Source organism: Dermacentor albipictus, chromosome 1 (assembly GCF_038994185.2).
Source record: "Dermacentor albipictus isolate Rhodes 1998 colony chromosome 1, USDA_Dalb.pri_finalv2, whole genome shotgun sequence".
In the NCBI taxonomy this organism is placed as follows: Eukaryota; Metazoa; Arthropoda; class Arachnida; order Ixodida; family Ixodidae; genus Dermacentor; species Dermacentor albipictus.
The window spans coordinates 146,163,049-146,182,095 of NC_091821.1; the positions used below are offsets into that span (position 1 = coordinate 146,163,049).

Consider the following 19,047-nt stretch of genomic DNA (forward strand, 5'->3'; position numbering starts at 1 on the left):
ACCCTGTGGTACTACAGGCGCTTTTCTTGGCTCTAGAATGAAAAGGAGCATCTTGCTTGGCACCAAATATAAAATGTTGCATGCATGTTGGAAAGGGCAAGATGGGCCATCTTCTTATAGCTGACCTTGTTCACTAATGGTGCTGAACAGTCCAGTTGCAGGTGTTCCACTGATCATGCATACTTGGATATCACTGACATAAGTAGAAACTGCCAGCAAATTCAGTTACAAGTGGTCATATCACTTGCACAATGTGCAGTCAGAATAACATTCACCACAGGCTCACTGTAAATCATGCGACACAACTGCCGCACAATTTAAAACTAAAAATAAAGTAAAATAAAATAAATAATAATAAAAAAGGAAGTGCATTCAACAGATTTCTTTCTATTCAAACACAAATTCTATAACCAAGTCAAAACACACAGTCTAATCATCACCCTTGAGCTTGCAACCCTGAGCAATGAATTGAATAAAAGACAAATGACATAGATTCAAACACAATAGCCATTGTTCTCTGTGCCTGAAAGTGTGAAGTTACTAACATTCAACACAGCCACAAAGCAGGCTACTTGCTAAAAAGTATAGAAACCACACTGTTTGCACAGCACAAGATACATTTTGGGCAGTGCAGCCAGTCCCACCAAGCAATAGCTGCCCATTATATGTGACTGAATGCAATGCTATGAACAGTCAACTCATAACAATGACGGAAGGAAGGTGAGCATTAGCGACCAATCAGCTTCCCCACATTTTATATATTCTGGCACAAAGTTTTCTAGAAATGATATGAAAATATGCAGCTGGAGTCAAGCAATCAACTTATACTGGACATGACAGGCTACAGCTACAAGCAGTGTAAAGACTGGCAAGAGAGAGATGAAAACATTTATTAAAAGGAGCAAAAATAACAAAAAAAAGGAAAGGGGGGAGAGGGCAGACTCCTATGTGGGAGGGGGCTTTCAATGGGGTGTCTAAATTACGTGGGTTGAAGCCTGAATAAGAATTCTTTAAACATACTCGGAGCTGGCAGCATTTATCAAAGTTAACCAAAACACTGCTTTCAAATAAAAAAGTACAATTGTTTTGCCTCACATAAGGTGATGGGCCTGGCTTGGCACTTTTCAGTAGCCCATAAGTTTACTGGGACATTGCAAGGCTGTGAAGTGATAAGGATGTAGTAGAGTAAAAAAATGCTCAAGAGAACCATATTTTTTCTCCAACATCTACCAGATGCAAGTCAATAACAGTGTCAGAAAATCAGACCTCTCCTGTCACAGTTCGACCAGATTTGAAAATTCTAATGCAAAGGCTGTCCTTCAATGCACAATATGCAAACAATACAATGAAGAGGGTTCTTCTTAACAGTGTTTCATACACACAACAATGCATGCATATTGCACACATGTGGATAAATCTCCACACATGCACTCCAAAATCCTGACAGTGTTCCAGATGTGCCAAACACCAGAAGCTTCTCTGCCAAATGAAAAATGGCCAGTGCTCTGCCTGTTACACCATGGCTGTGACAACTGTACATAACAATCGGTCAACATTAAATCGCATCTCGGAAAGGACGCTAGTTCTGGCATTCTAGTCCAATTCATTAGTGCAAGTACAAACCGTGGGCTTGCATGTAATAGAATTCCAATGCCGTATCACCTTTCTTTCAAAACGCATATAAAATATAAACTGAATCACACCCCTATTTACACCAAATGTAATTGGACAGTGCAAGTGTGGCTGGAGTTTCCACACAATTGCTTATTGCAATAAAAAGCTTTGCTAAAGATAGCGCACTACAAACAAATGAAATTGATGCTTCCTAATGTGCTCTAAAACCTTAGTATTGAAATAGTGGCTGTAAAGTTAACCATTAAGAAGCTAACAGGCACTAATTATTTAAGAAAAACACAAAAGAAACAATACTGAAGGCTTCTTCAGGTGTTTGCTAACATAAAACACTTGGTTTCAACTGCATAGATGGCTCTGCCTTAAAGAAAAGTGGCTGCATGTTAACTGGATACCTTTTAGATGAGGGAAAGGAAACAAATTCTAACTGTGTGCTTTTTTTTTTCTTTACAACAAAACGTGCAATAATTTAACACAGTGTTTACTGCACAGTTCAGGTTGTCAAATTTTCAAGGCCAGAGCATTTGAAGTTAATGTGGCATCTCAATATGCTTGCACATGGTGTTTTCTTCGTTCGTATAATGTACAGGCTTACTCTCTGCAACCTAAGGCAATGCTGGAGATGATCAACCTGCACTCACCGTCATCGCGGTTGTAGATTTCCAGTAGATCAAAAGCAAAATAGGCTACAGCGTCTACAAACGACTCCGATGAATGACAGGGCTGAAGTCTTTGCTTTGCTGCAAGACTTTGCTACTATTTCATTCAAATTAAAACAGTATGCATACATTGTGGTTTGGAAAGAAGCTGACAATGCGGATAAATATATGTGTTGTTTAAACTACAATTGCCATAGCATTTAGGCATGTGCTGTCCAGCATGCTGTGATGTGGCTTTGAAATTCAGGTGATTGGGGGAAAATGGGCAAAGGAATTCCACATTGTGCTCTGTATCGTGATGGAATCTACATCCTAAGAGAGAGAGAGGGGGGGGGAGGCAGGAATTTATTCGATGTCTTTAAACCTTTAAGCAAACTCAAAATATCTTTTTCCAACTATCTTTTCCAACATGATGCGCTACACATAAAGTGCTCTCAAAGTTTATTGTACAGTGCTATTGTACAGCACTTATTGTAAGTGCTAGTGATACAAATCCACAAGGTTTGTATCAACATAATAAATTAGTGATAGAAGTTTCTTCTTTTTCTTTTGTTGTCTGTGCACCACTAGTGCCAAAAATGAACTGATGTTCAGCTATAATGTCCATGTAACAACTAACTTTCCAATAATTGATTTACTTAGTCTCCCAGGAATCACACAAAAGCTATTTTGGAAACCACAAAAGTTACCATTTACAGCTATGCTTCCACATTCGCAAGAACCATAATTTGCTAAAGCAAAAGCTATACAGCTATACAACCAAGGCAGAGCTCAAAACAGAAGAAAACTACTCTTTTTCAGTGAAAAAACAAGCTGTTGGCTAGATCTACCCATGAAACATTAGATCAGGACATTAACAGTAATGCAAAGTGATTTACACATTTCCTTTCAAAAGCTGTTCTGACACAAGTAGGTTGTATAGTAGCTGTGTTAATGTTTTAGCAACCATGAAAAAAGATTTGCTACAAAAATTTTGAGCTGTTTATCTTCATGCACTATTTATGACAGTCCACATATGCCTCGGCTAACTCATGCAATTTTCATGGTGAAATGGCAGTTATCAGGACCGTGTGACAACAGCAAGGTACCACCTTGGTGGTGCACTGTTGAGGTACTTTGCAAGCTAGATGTAGCATGTAGCATGCACAATATAGAACAAATCTCTCTTCACGAACTCTCACATCAATATACAAATAATTGCCATAGCTATGTCCTAATATGTCCAAGTTTTTGCTAGTTGTTGCTTAGATGATTCAGTAAGGACTGAAAGCAAGAGTGCTGGCACTGCACTTCAAATGAGTACCAAGAGAGGAAGGGGAGGTGTCGCGTGTGTTCTTTTTGTGAAAAGTGTGGTATGCCAAAATACAAACAAAATGAGAACATAATAAACAAACGATAAGTTGTGTAGAAATTTTGCATGAATGAAGCTTATTGAAAGGCTTTATGTAAACTTTGGCACACTTTTAAATCTTCATGTTGTTGTTGAAAGTCATTTATTCTCAGGCACATTGTAGCCTGCAAACAACCTAGCTTAGGTGCCGCTGATGAGCCAGCTGGCATGATAAGCGGCCACACTGGATCGTCGCCGAGAAGATTTATAGAGAGAAGCAGGGGACACGCTTGGACTTATTGAAGAAAGCTCAAAAGAAAGTGAAAGGATGCATGGTTCAGTCTTGTAAATCGAAATTCATGACATTGAAAGGTCTGAGGAATTAGCAATGAATGTGATTTCTACAATTCAGTTGTCTGCTTTATAAGAACACCTGACAGAATGCTGGCGATGCAGCTTATGATGTGCCAGTTTATGGAGAACTGAAAAATTGGCAAATGGCGTGTCACTGTGTGGGTTGAACTGGCAGCCAGCACAGTGAGCGAAAAATCGGTGGTGCTGGTGGAAAACCAGTGAGGTGGCAACCCTATGTGCTTGGCCGTGCCTAGCTCCTTATAGTTCGATCTCTAATTTGAATGAAATTAGGGATGGTTCAGTGTCGTCTATTAGTAGTACTGAGTTCTGATGACATTGAACTAAAATGCAGGCATAACAGTAAGCAAAAAAAAAATAATTCTGTATATGGCTGTGAATCCATGCTTTAGGAATAAGAACACTGCTAAGAGAATTGTTACAAGACTCTTCAAAAAATGCTGAGATTGCAGAAGTTCCCAAAGAAAATTAAGCTTAGTTTGTAACCAATGTGCTCCTCATATGTTCTGTCATCAGCTACAGCTGTCACAGATGGTACTTTGACTAAATAGTATAGCAGTGCAAATGGTTAAAGCAGTTGGACATTTTCTGCAGACATTTGTCATTGTAAAGCTTTGTTCACAGTGCACCTGTGCTGTGCTTTGACAATTAAATTTAAATTGTGTGGTTTAACGTCCAGAAACTGTACAATGGGTTATAAGAGACGCGGCAGTGGAGGGTTCTGGATTAATTTCTACCACCTGGGGTTCTTTAATGTGAACCTACACATAAGTGTTCTTGCAATTTTCCCCACTGAAATGCAGCTACCATTCCCAGGAATTGAATTCATGACCTCGTGCTCAGCAGCAGAACACCACAGCCAATGAGCCACTGTGGCAGGTTCTTTGTCGATTTGCATCTGCCCCATCCTGCACAGATTTGCGCCCAACACAGACATTTATTGATCTTGTCACAATATTTTACTGCCTGCCTTAAACACACACTACAGTGACTTTGAAGAGGTCAGCACATTGATTTTGCAACATAGTATTTCTGCTAAGACTACCACATGTGGACGTCAGAAACATTCAGCATGCTATATCCAATGTCAGCATTTGATTTACTTAGCCCAATTTTTGTTCATTATAATAGTTTTCAACTCCTAAGGTACAAAAATGATGTGACCCAGTGATTCTGACCACAGCAAACGTGAGTATGCACAGCAAACGTGAGCATGCACAGGAAAATGGCACTGCTTGTGAAAGCAGCAAGAAGAGTGCTAGTGCACAATGCAATGCTGTGCTGGCCATTGTAGTGCTGATGCAGTGCCACCACCGCACAGTCAATATAACACCACAAAGTTCAACTGTGACTGGCAGCAGTTGCTAATGCCAGTCTTCCAAACCAATCACAAATCAATGCTAACATTTTCTCGGGAAAAATGCAGTCATAACATCAGATAATTCTGAAAATGCCCTGTCAGAAATTATGTGACACTATTAGAACTAACTTTGTTCAAACAACTCTGGGCCACATGTCTTTCTTTAATTCAATGCCTACAGTATATGCTTGAGATAATCTATGGATGCATGTCTCCATTGTTGAAGACACACAAGCCCTTCAGTGCAAAGAAACTAACAGTGATAGAAACAAAAGTTAGAACAGCTTCACAAGTATCAGTAACCCACATTTTCATTCCAATCTGCATGCTACACTCTTTTTTTACACTATACCACATTTCTCCAGCCATCAGCGGAAAGCCAGTGGACTCTGCAACTGTTACATTTGTAGGCATGGTATCTCCTGAACCAAGCAGCACTGCCAGCAGGCTTGTAGTCTAGAAGTTACAGAGACGCTTCTATCCGTTCCCGGATCTCACTTCGGCACATGGGGCACACTTCCAGCTGCATGGCACACTCACTGCAGAAACCCCTGCACACAGACAAGCACCGAATGTGATGTCAATTTTTGCTGGGCAGCCCTAATTCACTGTACAAGGTATGCATTACTTTTGTATTCAACAAAAGTGAAGACCATGCGCTAGAACTGTTTGAACTTAGTTTGAAAGGTTGTATTCTAATATTATATAGTGGTTAGTACCATAACTTAAGCTAAGGAGGAAGTATGTATGTGCATTCACAGTGACACAAAAGCTGGTGCAATGTATGTATGGTAACTAGGGGTGTTCAAGTAGTAAAAATTCGTAAATGAATCAAACAAATATTTTAGAGAAATGGTCGTCGAATGTCAAATCAAATATTGAATATTTCTGTATTTCTTTAAAGTTTGATTAACAGCGCAAGTGCACCAGAGGGGACAGAAGAGAGAATAGAGTGCTGATTTCCAACAGTTTATGTTCTTTTCAGAAAGTATCGCTAGTTATATAGTCACGCACTAGAACACCAACCATGTGCAGAACGCTGTGACAAAACCACACAAAAGTCAACGTTGTGATACCCCGAGGCAGCTGACCTCCTTGTCAGTGAGCGGGGCAGTGGGGGCACTGATGCACCCATCCTTTAAAGGTATACTGAAGGCAAACATTAAGTCAAGTGATAGAGTAGAGCTCGAAAATCTATAAGGAATCAATATTACCACAAAGAGAGCTTTAGTAACCGAGAAATTGAGGTAAATGCAGGACACGATCAGAGATTCCCCCAGGATATTCAAGTACTTGCCCGATGGCGAACACACTCCTCATTAAAATTCTGTAACTGGTACTTAACTAGTGCTTACAAAACCATCATTGTATTGCATTAGAAGACGAAAGAAAATACTACATGTCCTCTTCTATTTCATTTTTAGAAATATGAACTCATTGAATTTTTTGTCTATTCCAGGTTGGTCCATCTGGATTTACATTCACCACAAACTAAAATTGCAGTAATTCCATACATGCATAGAATTGCGCACGATCTGAAACAGGTCATCCAGCATGTAAACGTCAAAGTTGTTTTCTCTGCCCTGGAAAAATTAGGCAACCTTTGCAAAATGACCGTCCCAGCATCTAGGCCCAAGTAACAGTGCTTTAACACACACAAAAATAAATTTATGGACTGCACAAACAACATGGTATATCGAATCCCGCTGTCCTGTGGTAAATATTACATCGGACAGACGGGCCAATGCATAAATGAAAGGCTGAAAGAGCACAAGTACAAAAATAGGGTTGGCTTTCTGCCCACTGCTGCATGTGTGGATGCAAGCCAAGATACAAAAAATGTATTATCATCGCAAAACACAGGGATCGTGTCACGCATGAGATAATTGAAGCAGGAAAAATTCTATGGGTGCATCAGTACCTCCTCTGTCGTGCTCACTGACAAGGAGGTCAGATACTTTGGGCTATCACAACGTTGAATTTTGTGTGGTTTTGTCACGGCATTCTGCGCCTGGTTGGTGTGCTAGTGTGCGACTATATAACTAGCAATGTTTTCTGAAAAGAAAATAAACTGTCGGAAGTCAGCACCCTGTTCTCTCCTCTGTCCCCTCTGGTGTGTCCTTGTGCTGTTAATTGAACATTAAAGCATGTTTCACCAAGCCCAATTTTACACCCTTCTTTCTTATTTCTGAAAAAAAAAGTTAAGTATAAAGTTTGCATGGAGCCTGTTTAGTAAAAGATTGAGGCTTATTTACATTGATAAATGCACATAATGACATTTGTAACTGGACGTTCCCAACCGGATAAGAAACGACTGCTTTCAGTTGTTTGGTGCACTACAACAATATGGCAGTAATGAAACTAGAGAAGAGCATCTCGACAGATGCACGTACAATACATTACAGAGTCGTGTGTTCGTTGAAGAAGTTGGGTACTACAGTACTGCACATTGTTTTCAATTTTAAAGGAGTGCAAATATGGTGATACTGGTTAAATAATCAGCTGCCTTGCCTAAATGAAGACAACAAATTTGTATATAGGTAGCCTACTAGTGAGGCATTCTAAGATATTGAGTGACTAGAAATTATTGAGCTGCAGTTATTTGCCCTGTTTATTCGCTCAAAAACTGCTGCCTCTGAGCAACAACCATGGCTCTCCAACACCTGAATCAGTTGGAACAGTCCACGCTTGAATCAATCTGTCACCTTTGAGACCCTAATATGCGTTGTTACCTCTTGTTTACGAGCAGAAATGAATACAGCAGAACCTCCTTGATATGTTCCTGTAACATACGTTTTCCCGGCACCAATGTTCTCAATCAAGAACACAAAAAATGACCCAATAGAGTTATGTTTATTTTTTAGTGGTTTATACGTTCCTGGCAAACACAATTTTTCGGCACCAACGTTCCGTACATCGCAAAACTGCGATTGGATGGTACGTTTTCCAGCCATTAGATACCATGTAAATGAGAAAATGCGCGAGGCATGCGCAATCGAGAACAGTATAGCTGCCTGCCGTGGCAGCTTCACTTTAATTCTCTCCCGCCTGTCTCACATGAAAACCACAGCGCTCACAGTTTCTTATTCTGGTACCAGCAAATATCCGCACGGGTCGTCGTGCGCCGCATTCACAGCTATCGCCGCCAAACCTATTGCGATAAGAATGTTCACATTCATTTTACAGCACGAGGTGCGTTGTGCCACTGGTAGCATACTGCATGCTTTTAGTAGACGATAATCCAAACACGCTGCCTTTCCCTACTGCAGGCGGCACAATGTGGGCATCACGTTTCGCTTTGGCGGCATCCGGCGGTGTGGCCCACCAGCTCGAATTCGTTTCGGTTTCTCGTCGCCCTCTTAAAACACCACGCAATAGGAAAAGAACAATATGTGTCTCAGGCCGCCAGAGCACCACCAGCAAGGCGCATGTCGGCGTCTCATCCCGCAACGATCCACAGACTCAACAATGTCAAAATTTTTTAGTTACTCCGGATCATATGTTTTCCCGGTTAGCACGTTTTTTTCTCGCGGTTTTTTCCAAAACATATGAACGAGGTTCTATAATATGTTCAACAATTTTGAAAGGTAAATCACAGAATCGAGTAGCAAGGACTTTTCAATTCATACTTGAAATTTCAAATATTTGCATACACATAACAGCAACCCATCAGCATACTTCAGAGCAGAAGGTATAAAGAATGTGGGAATAAATAAATTCAGGTGCGCAACACAAGCATACAGCGAATGAGTGAGAATGGTGTTCCCTCAACAACATACTCCATTGGGCCACCAACACTCATCCTCATCAAGTTTCCATTACACTTGGAGTACTGATACACTGGTTGACTGGTCAAATTTAATGTCACTTTGGTGGCACAGTACTACACTGCTGAAGGAAAGAATGGCGGTGGTGATTGGCAGGACAAAAATGATTGTTATTTTTATTTGTATTTTGAAAGGTGTCATTAATGTAATACATCACTACTACTTGTTGCTGTGCTAGTTGGTTCATACTTATTATGGTGTACTATGAAATAATGTGATAAGGTGTCATTAATGCTTTATTTTATAATGAAAAACCCATATTCCAGGTGTTTTGAGATAATTACCTTTCTGTGAAATAGTGAATGTGTTGATCATTTAAAGCCCAGGCAAGCAAGCAGCAACTAGAATATGACATGCGACAAGGTGTGAGAGGCACTTAACTGAATCAATGAAAACACCTCTGAATGCATTGTGAAATGCCTATGTTTCGTTTTATAGCTTAGCATCGTTGACCAGTCTGTGTTTTCAGCTGCATCGATGGTGTAGTGGATGTCTGCATCGATGGTGTAGTGGATGTGGTTTGTGGCTATATTGTGTGCTCAGAGAAGGGGGCACTACATTTCAGCAAACATTAGCACAAGTCGGGAGCATATAATGCTTAAATAAACACTAGAAGTAAATACTGTAGAACCTATGAACACAGTAAAACTATCATGAACCTAGGCCATGTATTATGTTTCTGTAACATATCAAGGCCAAAGGACAACTGCATGTTAGAATAATTAGACGTGCATGCTGACACAATAATGGCAGTCACTGATAGAGCAAAAAGGAAGTTTGAAATGCTTCTTTCTGTCAATTAAAACAAACACAGTTGCAATAACATGCGACAAAATACCAAAGTCATCATTTTGCATATTATTCATGTTCACTCTTAAAATTGCTGCTGCTGATCCTACACAGCTGAAGGGCATGTGACCACGACCATGCACGACTACAGTTAGTGACCATGTGATCAAATGAAGTGAGGTCAGTAATAAAACTTACTGTCAAGTGCATTTTTGCAGTGAGTGTCACTAAACTTTCTAGCCTCATAGCCACCAAATGACAACTCATGACTGTGAGAGAAAGCAAACTGGAGCATTGCACAAGCTCAAGCTTACTCAAAAGCCTGAGCCAGGGTCTAGAAGCTTTAGGCTCGTCAGGCATGGGCTTCAGTTGGACCCATAATAGGCCTGGCTATAGTATTTGTAACTTTGTAAGACCGTAGACTGTAAAAATTGCCGTCCTTACAGAATTTGGAGTTAGTGGCATCTGTTGGCCTACGGGGAAGCAGGAGCGGGCAGGCCACGACACAGTAGTGACACACTCCACTGATTAGTGTGCATCAACAGTTGCCCTCGGTACCTGGCAAAATGGTACCAGTGGCCACCCATGCCTACTTACCCCCACTTTTTTCATCTTCGCGACCCTGGGAAACTCTGGTCAAAGCAGTTCCCACGTTATTAAGACCTCAGATTCTTTGAGGTGAGCTTTGTGCTCAGATGAAAGACGGACGACCCAACATTCAAATGTTGGTTTTAAGATGGCGATGCATCATAAACTTGGGGGGGCGGGGGGGGAGACAAATTAAGAAATTAAATTCTAGGGTCTTACATGCCAAAACCATGATGTGATTATGAGGCATGCTGTAGTGGGGGACTCTGGATTAATTTTGACCTCCTGGGGTTCTTTAATGTGCACCAAAATGTAAGTAGATGAGCATGTTTTGCATTTCACCCACCACTGAAATGCAGACAACAAAGTAGAGAGATTTATCATGCTGTCATAGGCACCAAAGTGAATACATAAGAAAAGGGGACGGATAATGGCATTAGACACATATTTCCTTGACAGAATGGAGTTTAATTGCGATGGAACTGAAGAGATAGGACACATGATCGAATAGTGGAAAACTCACATAAAAAAATTTCCTAGATTGACAGTCTTTAGTTGCCTAAAGTATTCTTCATAACAGCAGCCACAAGCACAAGTAGTGAAAAAAATTTCTGTGCAAGCTGGTTGCATTTTTCAAGATTGAACAATATTTTGGTTATTTGGTGGCAGTGAATAATCTGGTGCCTTGTATTGGCTTACCTGCGGTTATTTTATTGCAAAAACAAATATGAAACACATTTAAAACACTTTCTTAAAGCAATAAAGTAATAAAATAATACAGCAGCAAATAAATTCTGGAATATTTGTTCACAAATTATGCTGTGCGCTAAGACATAGTGCAGCTCGCTACTTTTCCATTTAATTTCTTCATTCTTTGTCCAAGCGAAATGAATAATGTACCATAGTTCTTCACATAATTAGACTGAAATAAATGAATTCACAATTTTAAGTATTCTTAGATAAACACTCCAAATCAATGTGGATGCTGCAAAATCTTGCAATGTTGGTGAAGGGGATGTGAAATATAAGAGAAAAAGAATCTCAATAAATTTTTTTAACAAAGTTTTTACACGCTAGATGGTGCAGCCCTTGTGTTCATTGACTTGTATTTGTTCTTTCTGAAGCTATGCGAATTTGCTGGGAATTAGCGTGAACAAAGAACAGAAAAAAAGAAACTGCACTGTCTACACTGTACATGCACTGTGCTTAAAAACTCACATGTTACAATAAACGTAGACAGAACCATAATTCACTCATATTACAAAACAAAAATACTTGAATTGCTGACCACAAAGTTGACATTAGAATTAAGCTGAATAAAGCAATAAAATCTCGTGGTTTCATATGACAATACTGTCGCACAAGAATGTTACCTTTGCATGTACAATAGAACTAGAAGTGCTTCTAGCGGCAGCATATTAAAGAATCCAGGTAGCCTATAGACCAGCATATTTAAATTTACACCCCCACCAATCTTATGTGAGGAAATAAATGTAATGCGCAAAATTCAACACAAGGACTCCTAAGCCAATTCTCCTAAGCCCCAGCCAACATGATTTCAGGCGTGGTTTATATTGCAATACACAGTTGGTAGAGTTTATTCATGATTTAGCCTCGGCAGTTGATAAGCAACAAGTTGTGGACTGCGTTTTCTTAGATTTCAGTAAAGCGTTTGATGTAGTCGCACACAGTCTCCTACTCTCCAAATTAAAAGCTTATAACTTGGATGGTAAAATAATAGCGTGGATTGGTGAATATTTGTCATTGCGGAAACAGGCTGCGGTACTGAACGGTATATCTTCGCAATATGAATCAGTTATGTCGGGAGTCCCCCACGGCTCATTGTTGGGGCTATTATTGTTTTTGCTGTATATTAATGATATTTCAGCTGGTATACAGTCTCCATTCAGGATGTTTGCAGATGATTGTGTTGTTTATAGAGTCGTTGATGCCATTTCCGATTCACAAATCCTGCAAGTTGACCTAAACACTACAGCAGACTGGTGTGTGCGTTGGGATATGTCATTAAATATAAATAAGACTGTTCACGTCACCTTCACAAGAAAACGAGCTAATCATCCGTATAGGTATAGAATTCATTATTCAACTCTAAAAATAAGCAAGCAATTTAAATATCTAGGTGTGTTTTTTACTTCTGATTTACGATGGAACAAGCATGTTAACTATATTGGAAATAAGGCAGCATCAGTTTTGGGATTCTTGCGGCGCAATTTTAGTCATTTACCGAGTAACTTAAAGACGGAGTTGTATTTCAGTCATGTACGTTCAATACTTGAATATGGATGTGTTTGTTGGGACCCACACACATCTGAGCTTATAAATAAATTAGAAAAAATCAAGAATAGGGCAGTCAGAATTGTTCTTGGTAACTATAGCCGGCAGCTTAGCATGACAGAAAGCAAACTTAAACTTAAATGGCAAGAGCTGAAGGATCGTAGAAGGCATATCAGGTTAAAATTTTTCCACAATATTTATTATTCTAAAACAGGTATAAACCACGAACAATATATCCAGGCACCCCACTACATATCTAAGTGACTTGACCACTGTTTGAAGGTCAGGGAATTTTCTTGTAGGAGTGACGTCTTCCATTATTCCTTTTTTTGTTAGAACTGTTCAAGATTGGAACAGTTTGCCATCGAGCATTGTATACATCACAGAAAATGATGCTTTTTTCCATGGGTTGAAATAATTTGTTCATGTATTCATTCAAGTTTGTAATCTCCCTGCTGTAATGCCCTACAGGGCGATGCAGGTAACCAATAAATAAAAATAAATAAAGGACGTAGTAAGAGACACGGACCAGCGCTAACTTTCAACTAACTTTATTCCTTGTCGCTTGTCAATATATGTGCTTAATCGCACATGTGTGAAAACATGTGATCACATGGTCACAAACACAGATTATAGCAAGTTGCACAAAAAACTTTCTTCAACTGGGCGGCGATGGGTCCACTCATGACGGAGTAGTAGGCTCCTGTGTCCACTAAGGCAGTCGTCGTGGCCGTCGAGAAGCACATCAAGGTCAGTGGTCCTTTGTCGTGCGTTGCAGTTTGGTCTTGGCATTGGGTCACGGCTGCATCATGATGACCTGTGGCTAGAACGTCACGTCGTCAACTCTTCTTTCCTTGGTGTATTTTTTGCTTCCAGGCTTCGTCTTGATGGCAGCGTCTCGTGGATATGTCATCGAGATAGTCTTTTCGCCGTCTTCGGTGGTGGCGGAGGATCTTCGTCAGTTCGACGAACAGCAACCGCACCTCCATCGGTTGCTGCTTTTAGTTTTCCGGATATGGGCTGACGGACCAGCCCCGGGCTGGGCCAGTGTATGGTCAGCGCTGTGGCAACAGGTAGCTGCCTGGTGACGGCGAACGGGATGGTCGTCGAGGGCTCCACTGAGTGGCGGTGATGTAGTCGGCGATATCACGTGGCCACTCACCAAGTTCTGGGCGCAGCGCGTTGACGCCAAACCTTCGTAGTTCCATTTCGCGGTATGGGCACCAGCGGTAGATGTGGCCCGCTTCTCCGCAGTGATAGCAAAGCGGACGGTGATCGGGGGCGCATAAAACGTTAGTCTTCCTTGGCATACTGTGAGGGGCGAAGGGTTGGAGTGCTGGCGGCGGCAGCAGTGGACAATGGAACTGCGGCATTATCAGGCCCTGGTGTGAGCGTGGAGGGGGGAACGGGATGCCGGGCGATGGCGGCATAGGTCATTGCTTCAGGCTCAGGCTGTGGTGATTCCGGCTGTGCTTCGGGAACTCCAAATGACTGCTGGATTTCATCTCAAACTACGTCAGCAATCAAATTAACTTGGGACTGAGACGCTATGAACATCTTCTGCAGTTCTTCGCGCACAACTTGTCTGATTGTCTCTTGTCAGTCATCGGAGCTGAGGGCTTATGTAGAGTCCGGCATTGAGCAGCAATTGAATTGCCTGGTGTGCAATTCTAGCGTCTTCTCAATTGTCGTTGCTTTTGACAAAAATTCCGCTACAATGGTGAGCGAGTTGTGCATCAGTCCGGCAAAAAGTTGTTCTTTTACACTGCACATGAGAAGACGTACTTCCTTCTCGTCAGACATTTGTGGATTGGTGTGACGGAAAAGAGGAGTCATCCCTTCCGTGAATACTGCGACATTATCGTTAGAGAGCTGCGATCAGGTTTATAGTAGAAGTTCGGCCCTTTCTCTTCTGATGAAGCTGGTAAAAGTCTTCAGGAACTCGCTGCACAACAGGTTCCATGTCATTAACGAGGACTCTCGATTTTTGAACTGGTGGAGTACTCCAATGAGAAATAGACGTGACGCAACTTGTCTTCAGGGTTCCAATTGTAGGCTGACATCCTCTCAAATGTCTCGAGCCAGGTCTTGTTCTTCTCATGAAGTCCTCTGAAGTACTCATGAAGTCTTCTCATGAAGTTCCGCGGAAGGCAAGTGGCTCCCAAGGGAAGCACTACTGTTGACGGCGACGCTGTTGTCATCGTTGCTGCTGACTTGGTGTTATTCCTTCTGCTTTGCTCCAGTAAAAGACCATGCTCCAGGGGCAAGTTTTGTAGTCTGCGGCTTGCTCGATGGTCCGGGGTGACGTTGGTGCTGTCTTCTGGGTTCAGGACTGGATCACGGCTTTTCAGGGGTGTTCGGTGCATGAACGTACCCAGCACCTCCACCAGATGTCATGTAGTAGTGACAGTGAAGAAAGCAACAAAACTGTGAATGACAAAACTAACTTTTTATTGGGTGAACATGTGCCCACAAAAGCAAGTTACACTCAATGCACAACAAAAGTGGCGAATACGGTCGGCGATCGTTAAAATTTGATCTGCCAGTCAAGTGCATCGGCTTTTATACACGAGTCATCGAAGGTTCCAGAGTAATCGGTGGTGCCTGCAAGTCTTCCAGAAAGTTCTACACAATTCGCATCGCACATGCAATCAGATTACACAAGCTTCGATGACAACAGAACCATCGATAACATTCGAGAAACTTCTGATAAATGTGGGTGCGTCCCGCGCTCAGCAATAACATCTGTTAGATGGTGAAAAGCACTCACCCGAGAAAGAAGATGAACAAGTCCATGTGTAAATACAATGGTATTCTTGCATCATTAATAAAGACAAACAATATTTCATTTCCTTATGCCAAGATTTATAGCTGCCTCATTACATGAAAATCTTTCATGAAATTTTAGCCTGAACAGCATAGCCTTATGGCACATTCCATTGGGAAAACAACAGGAGCATTCAAAAACATTCCCAAAGTGCTCTCTCAAGAATAGCTGCATTCCAATGGGTGAACAGGAGCAGGAGCACTGCGATCCAATGGTAGGAGAGGAGCAGTTTGGTGATGCCAAGAGCAGTCAAGAACAGTTTGAGCTGCTCCCGCACAAAAAGTGAAGTGCGAAGGAAGTCACATGATGCAAACACATCATATCCTCTTATTTTGATTGTGTTTGCGTCGTTTTGGTTTAGTGTGCTACAGCAATGGTGGTTTAGAAGCAAAGTTCGCATGATAATCACCATGGGAAAGTAAACATCCTGGTCACATGATACACCTTTGCCGTCACACCGGCTCATGGAGCAGATGGAACATATCATGGAGGGAGCAAGCACTCGCACTCTGGCTACGCTAGTGCTCTGCTCCATGCCTCTGCTCCTGTTCTGCTAACGGAATGTGCCATTAGCTCATCTGGGCAAATAAGGAAAAATAATTTTTGTCCAGTTTATGGACACCTGCTGATAGACACATGGAACCATGTACACTTAATTAAATTAGCATTTGGTGTCTTTATTGTTTTTGTTTCCACTCGTTTTTTTTCCCAATTCCTTGCAGAATATGTTTTACAGTGAGCATATTTCAGCTTCATACAATACCAAATTAGACCAAAGGTCTTGCTAATATATAAAAACGATTTTCACTGACGCATGGTTCAGTTTATTTAGTGGCTTTCAATTACCACATATGCAATGCTGTAAAAACACTTCTGTGCCATCCATGGTGGTTTTGAAATGCTCACAAAACATCTCAACACATTCTGTCTGGCGAATTCAACACGATCAGTACAGTGCATAAACTATGGTAGGTATGGTGAGCTGGTAGGTAAAAAAAATATTTTTGTGTAAGGCTGCAAAACTAAGTTCGTAATCATGTTTCTGGGCTAAAAGTGTGCAACACAAGTAAGTGCTAATAACAAAAATTGAATGGCTATGTGTTTGACTTCATCTGAAAAATGGCCAGTGTGACATGCACTAATTTTGTAAATGGTGTGTTAAAGTGCTTGGTTTCACAGTGTGATTGTAAGATAATGAATGAATGCATGCAAGCATGCTTATGGGATTATTGTATTATGATGTCTTCTGTTCTTTAGCAAACAGCGCGAATAACGAGACACAGAAAAGAGGCACACGACACAGGCGCTGACTTCCAACAACTATGTTTATTGCACAAGTGCAGAATATATAGGCACAGAAGTAATAGTAAAAACATAAATGGTGTGAAAACATGAAAAGAATGACTTCAGATTGCAGGTGGGCAGAGATTGGTTAAATTTGCAGATACGCGATTTCTTTGTCTAATATCTTGATGGATGGTGAACTGATGCATAGAGTACCATGTTGGATGATGGCAAATGCTTCGAAATTTCACGCATGCAATGGTCAGCGTGCTTTTGGATGACAGTGACTCTTCTAAAATAGGGGATGCACTGAAGACAATCTTGCTTCAGTAGCACACGTCGCCTACAAAAACTTTGTAGGTAATATGAATGGTCTCACACTCATGAAGGAGCTACCGGAGGACAGCACCTTGCGTTTTCTGGACTTTCTCCTACTGTTCAAGAAAGAACATGTATGCTGGAGGTATGCACCCTGCTCAGCAAAAAGCCTCTTGCTTTTTTTCTCGACTCACTCAAGGTTAGTGAAGAGGGGAATTGTAAAAGTTGCCTTCCGTAATGCACTGCAAAGATCGTGCATACATGATATCGATATGGCCTTTGAAGGCCAGGTACAGCGGCTTTTATGGGCTGGTTTTCCGAGCGTCCTCCTGGTACAGCTAGTGGAAGACATGTTGGCGGAAATGCACCAAAGAAAGACGACACGCAAAACCAAGATCAATACTCCGAAAATGGCTGTCATTCCCTATGTGCATGGGGTGTCTCATAGACTGAAGAAGGTCGCAGGAAGGGCGGGTGTTTCGGTTGTTTTTTCAGCCTGAGGAAAGCTGAACGCCTTATGCAGAAGGGTCAACCAAGACAACCCACACAAAAAAGGTTACAACAAGAAGCATCAGGAGTGCCTCACCAGCTGCATCACAGGAGTTTATATGAAATACTCTTGAAGCGCGGACGCTCCTACGTAGGACAAACTGGACGCTGCCTCAATGATCGCCTCTGGAAGCATGCCAACAACATAAAACAAAAATACAGCAGCAATCTTGCTCTGTATTGCAGGTCATGTAAATGCATCCCCTATTTTAGAGGAGTCACTGTCATCCAAAAGCACGCTGACCAGTGCACGCATGAAATTATCAAAGCATTTGCCGTCATCCAACGTGGTCCTTCATGCATCAGTTTACCATACAATTAGACAAGAAAATCGCGCATCTGTGAACTTTACTGATCTCTGCCCACCTACAATCTCAAGTCGTTCTTTTCAAGTTTTCACGCCATTTATGCTTTTACCGTTACTTCTCTGCCTATATATTCTTCGCTCGCGCAATAAACATACTTGTTGGAAGACAGCGCCTGTGTCGTGTGCCTTATTTCTGTGTCCTGTTATTCGCACTGTTTGCTAAAGAATGTGTTTGTACCAATAAGCCTGGCTATCGACTATTCTGAAGTTCTTCTGTTACTTCAGCCTTAGTGGACCAAGTAAGAATGCTTCCAGTTATTACATATTTAAAGTGAATTTGCTCCTATTATGATTTTAGTACACAGAGAAAATTGAAAAGGTCAAGGTATATGGAATCAAATTAACAGCTGTGAAATAAGATACTGCATCCAAGTGACTACATGTGCTTTCCAGAAAGACAAAGTCCCTTGTGTAAACACAATATGATGCGACTTGATGATTTTTGTTTCATTTTCAAATGAAATTTAAATTGAAACTGTTGTGTAGGCTCAGTGCAAACTACTAATGTTTTGCCTAAAAGAAGCAAGATGTATTAAGGGTTGCTATGGTTTGGTGGAATAAGCATGGCAAAGGCCACACTACATTAGTACTGAACAGAAAGACAAATAACTCTAGTGCCAAGGTAAAACAACCTACTACAAAAGTTAAACCATGGAAAATACCTATGGGCCTCTGTGCCACAACAGCTGCACAATGTAAGCAATAACAAAGTTGCACACTAACTTGTGTTGGCAAGGCTCCAGCCGAACAGCAGCACTGCGGTCAAAGCACAGGGTGCAAGAATCTTCACGAACACTACTGTGCCTTAGCTTCTCCATACGAATGTGCCTGGTAAAGAAATAAGGGCATT

General features: G+C 41.3%; 1 protein-coding gene across 3 annotated transcripts in view; it reads right to left on the reverse strand.

The window, feature by feature from the left end:
* Positions 1-882: 882 nt before the first annotated feature.
* LOC135911028 (RING finger and SPRY domain-containing protein 1-like) overlaps positions 883-19,047 on the reverse strand; it is a 76,444-nt gene continuing 58,279 nt past the window's right edge. For all 3 annotated transcript variants that reach the window (XM_065443121.2, XM_065443123.2, XM_065443122.1), the window contains exons 14-15: positions 18,921-19,025; positions 883-5,904 (exon numbers count right to left, since the gene is read on the reverse strand). In XM_065443121.2, coding sequence (XP_065299193.1) covers positions 5,817-5,904; positions 18,921-19,025 — 193 coding nt within the window. In that variant the 3' untranslated portion in view covers positions 883-5,816. The remainder of the gene's footprint in view (positions 5,905-18,920; positions 19,026-19,047) is intronic.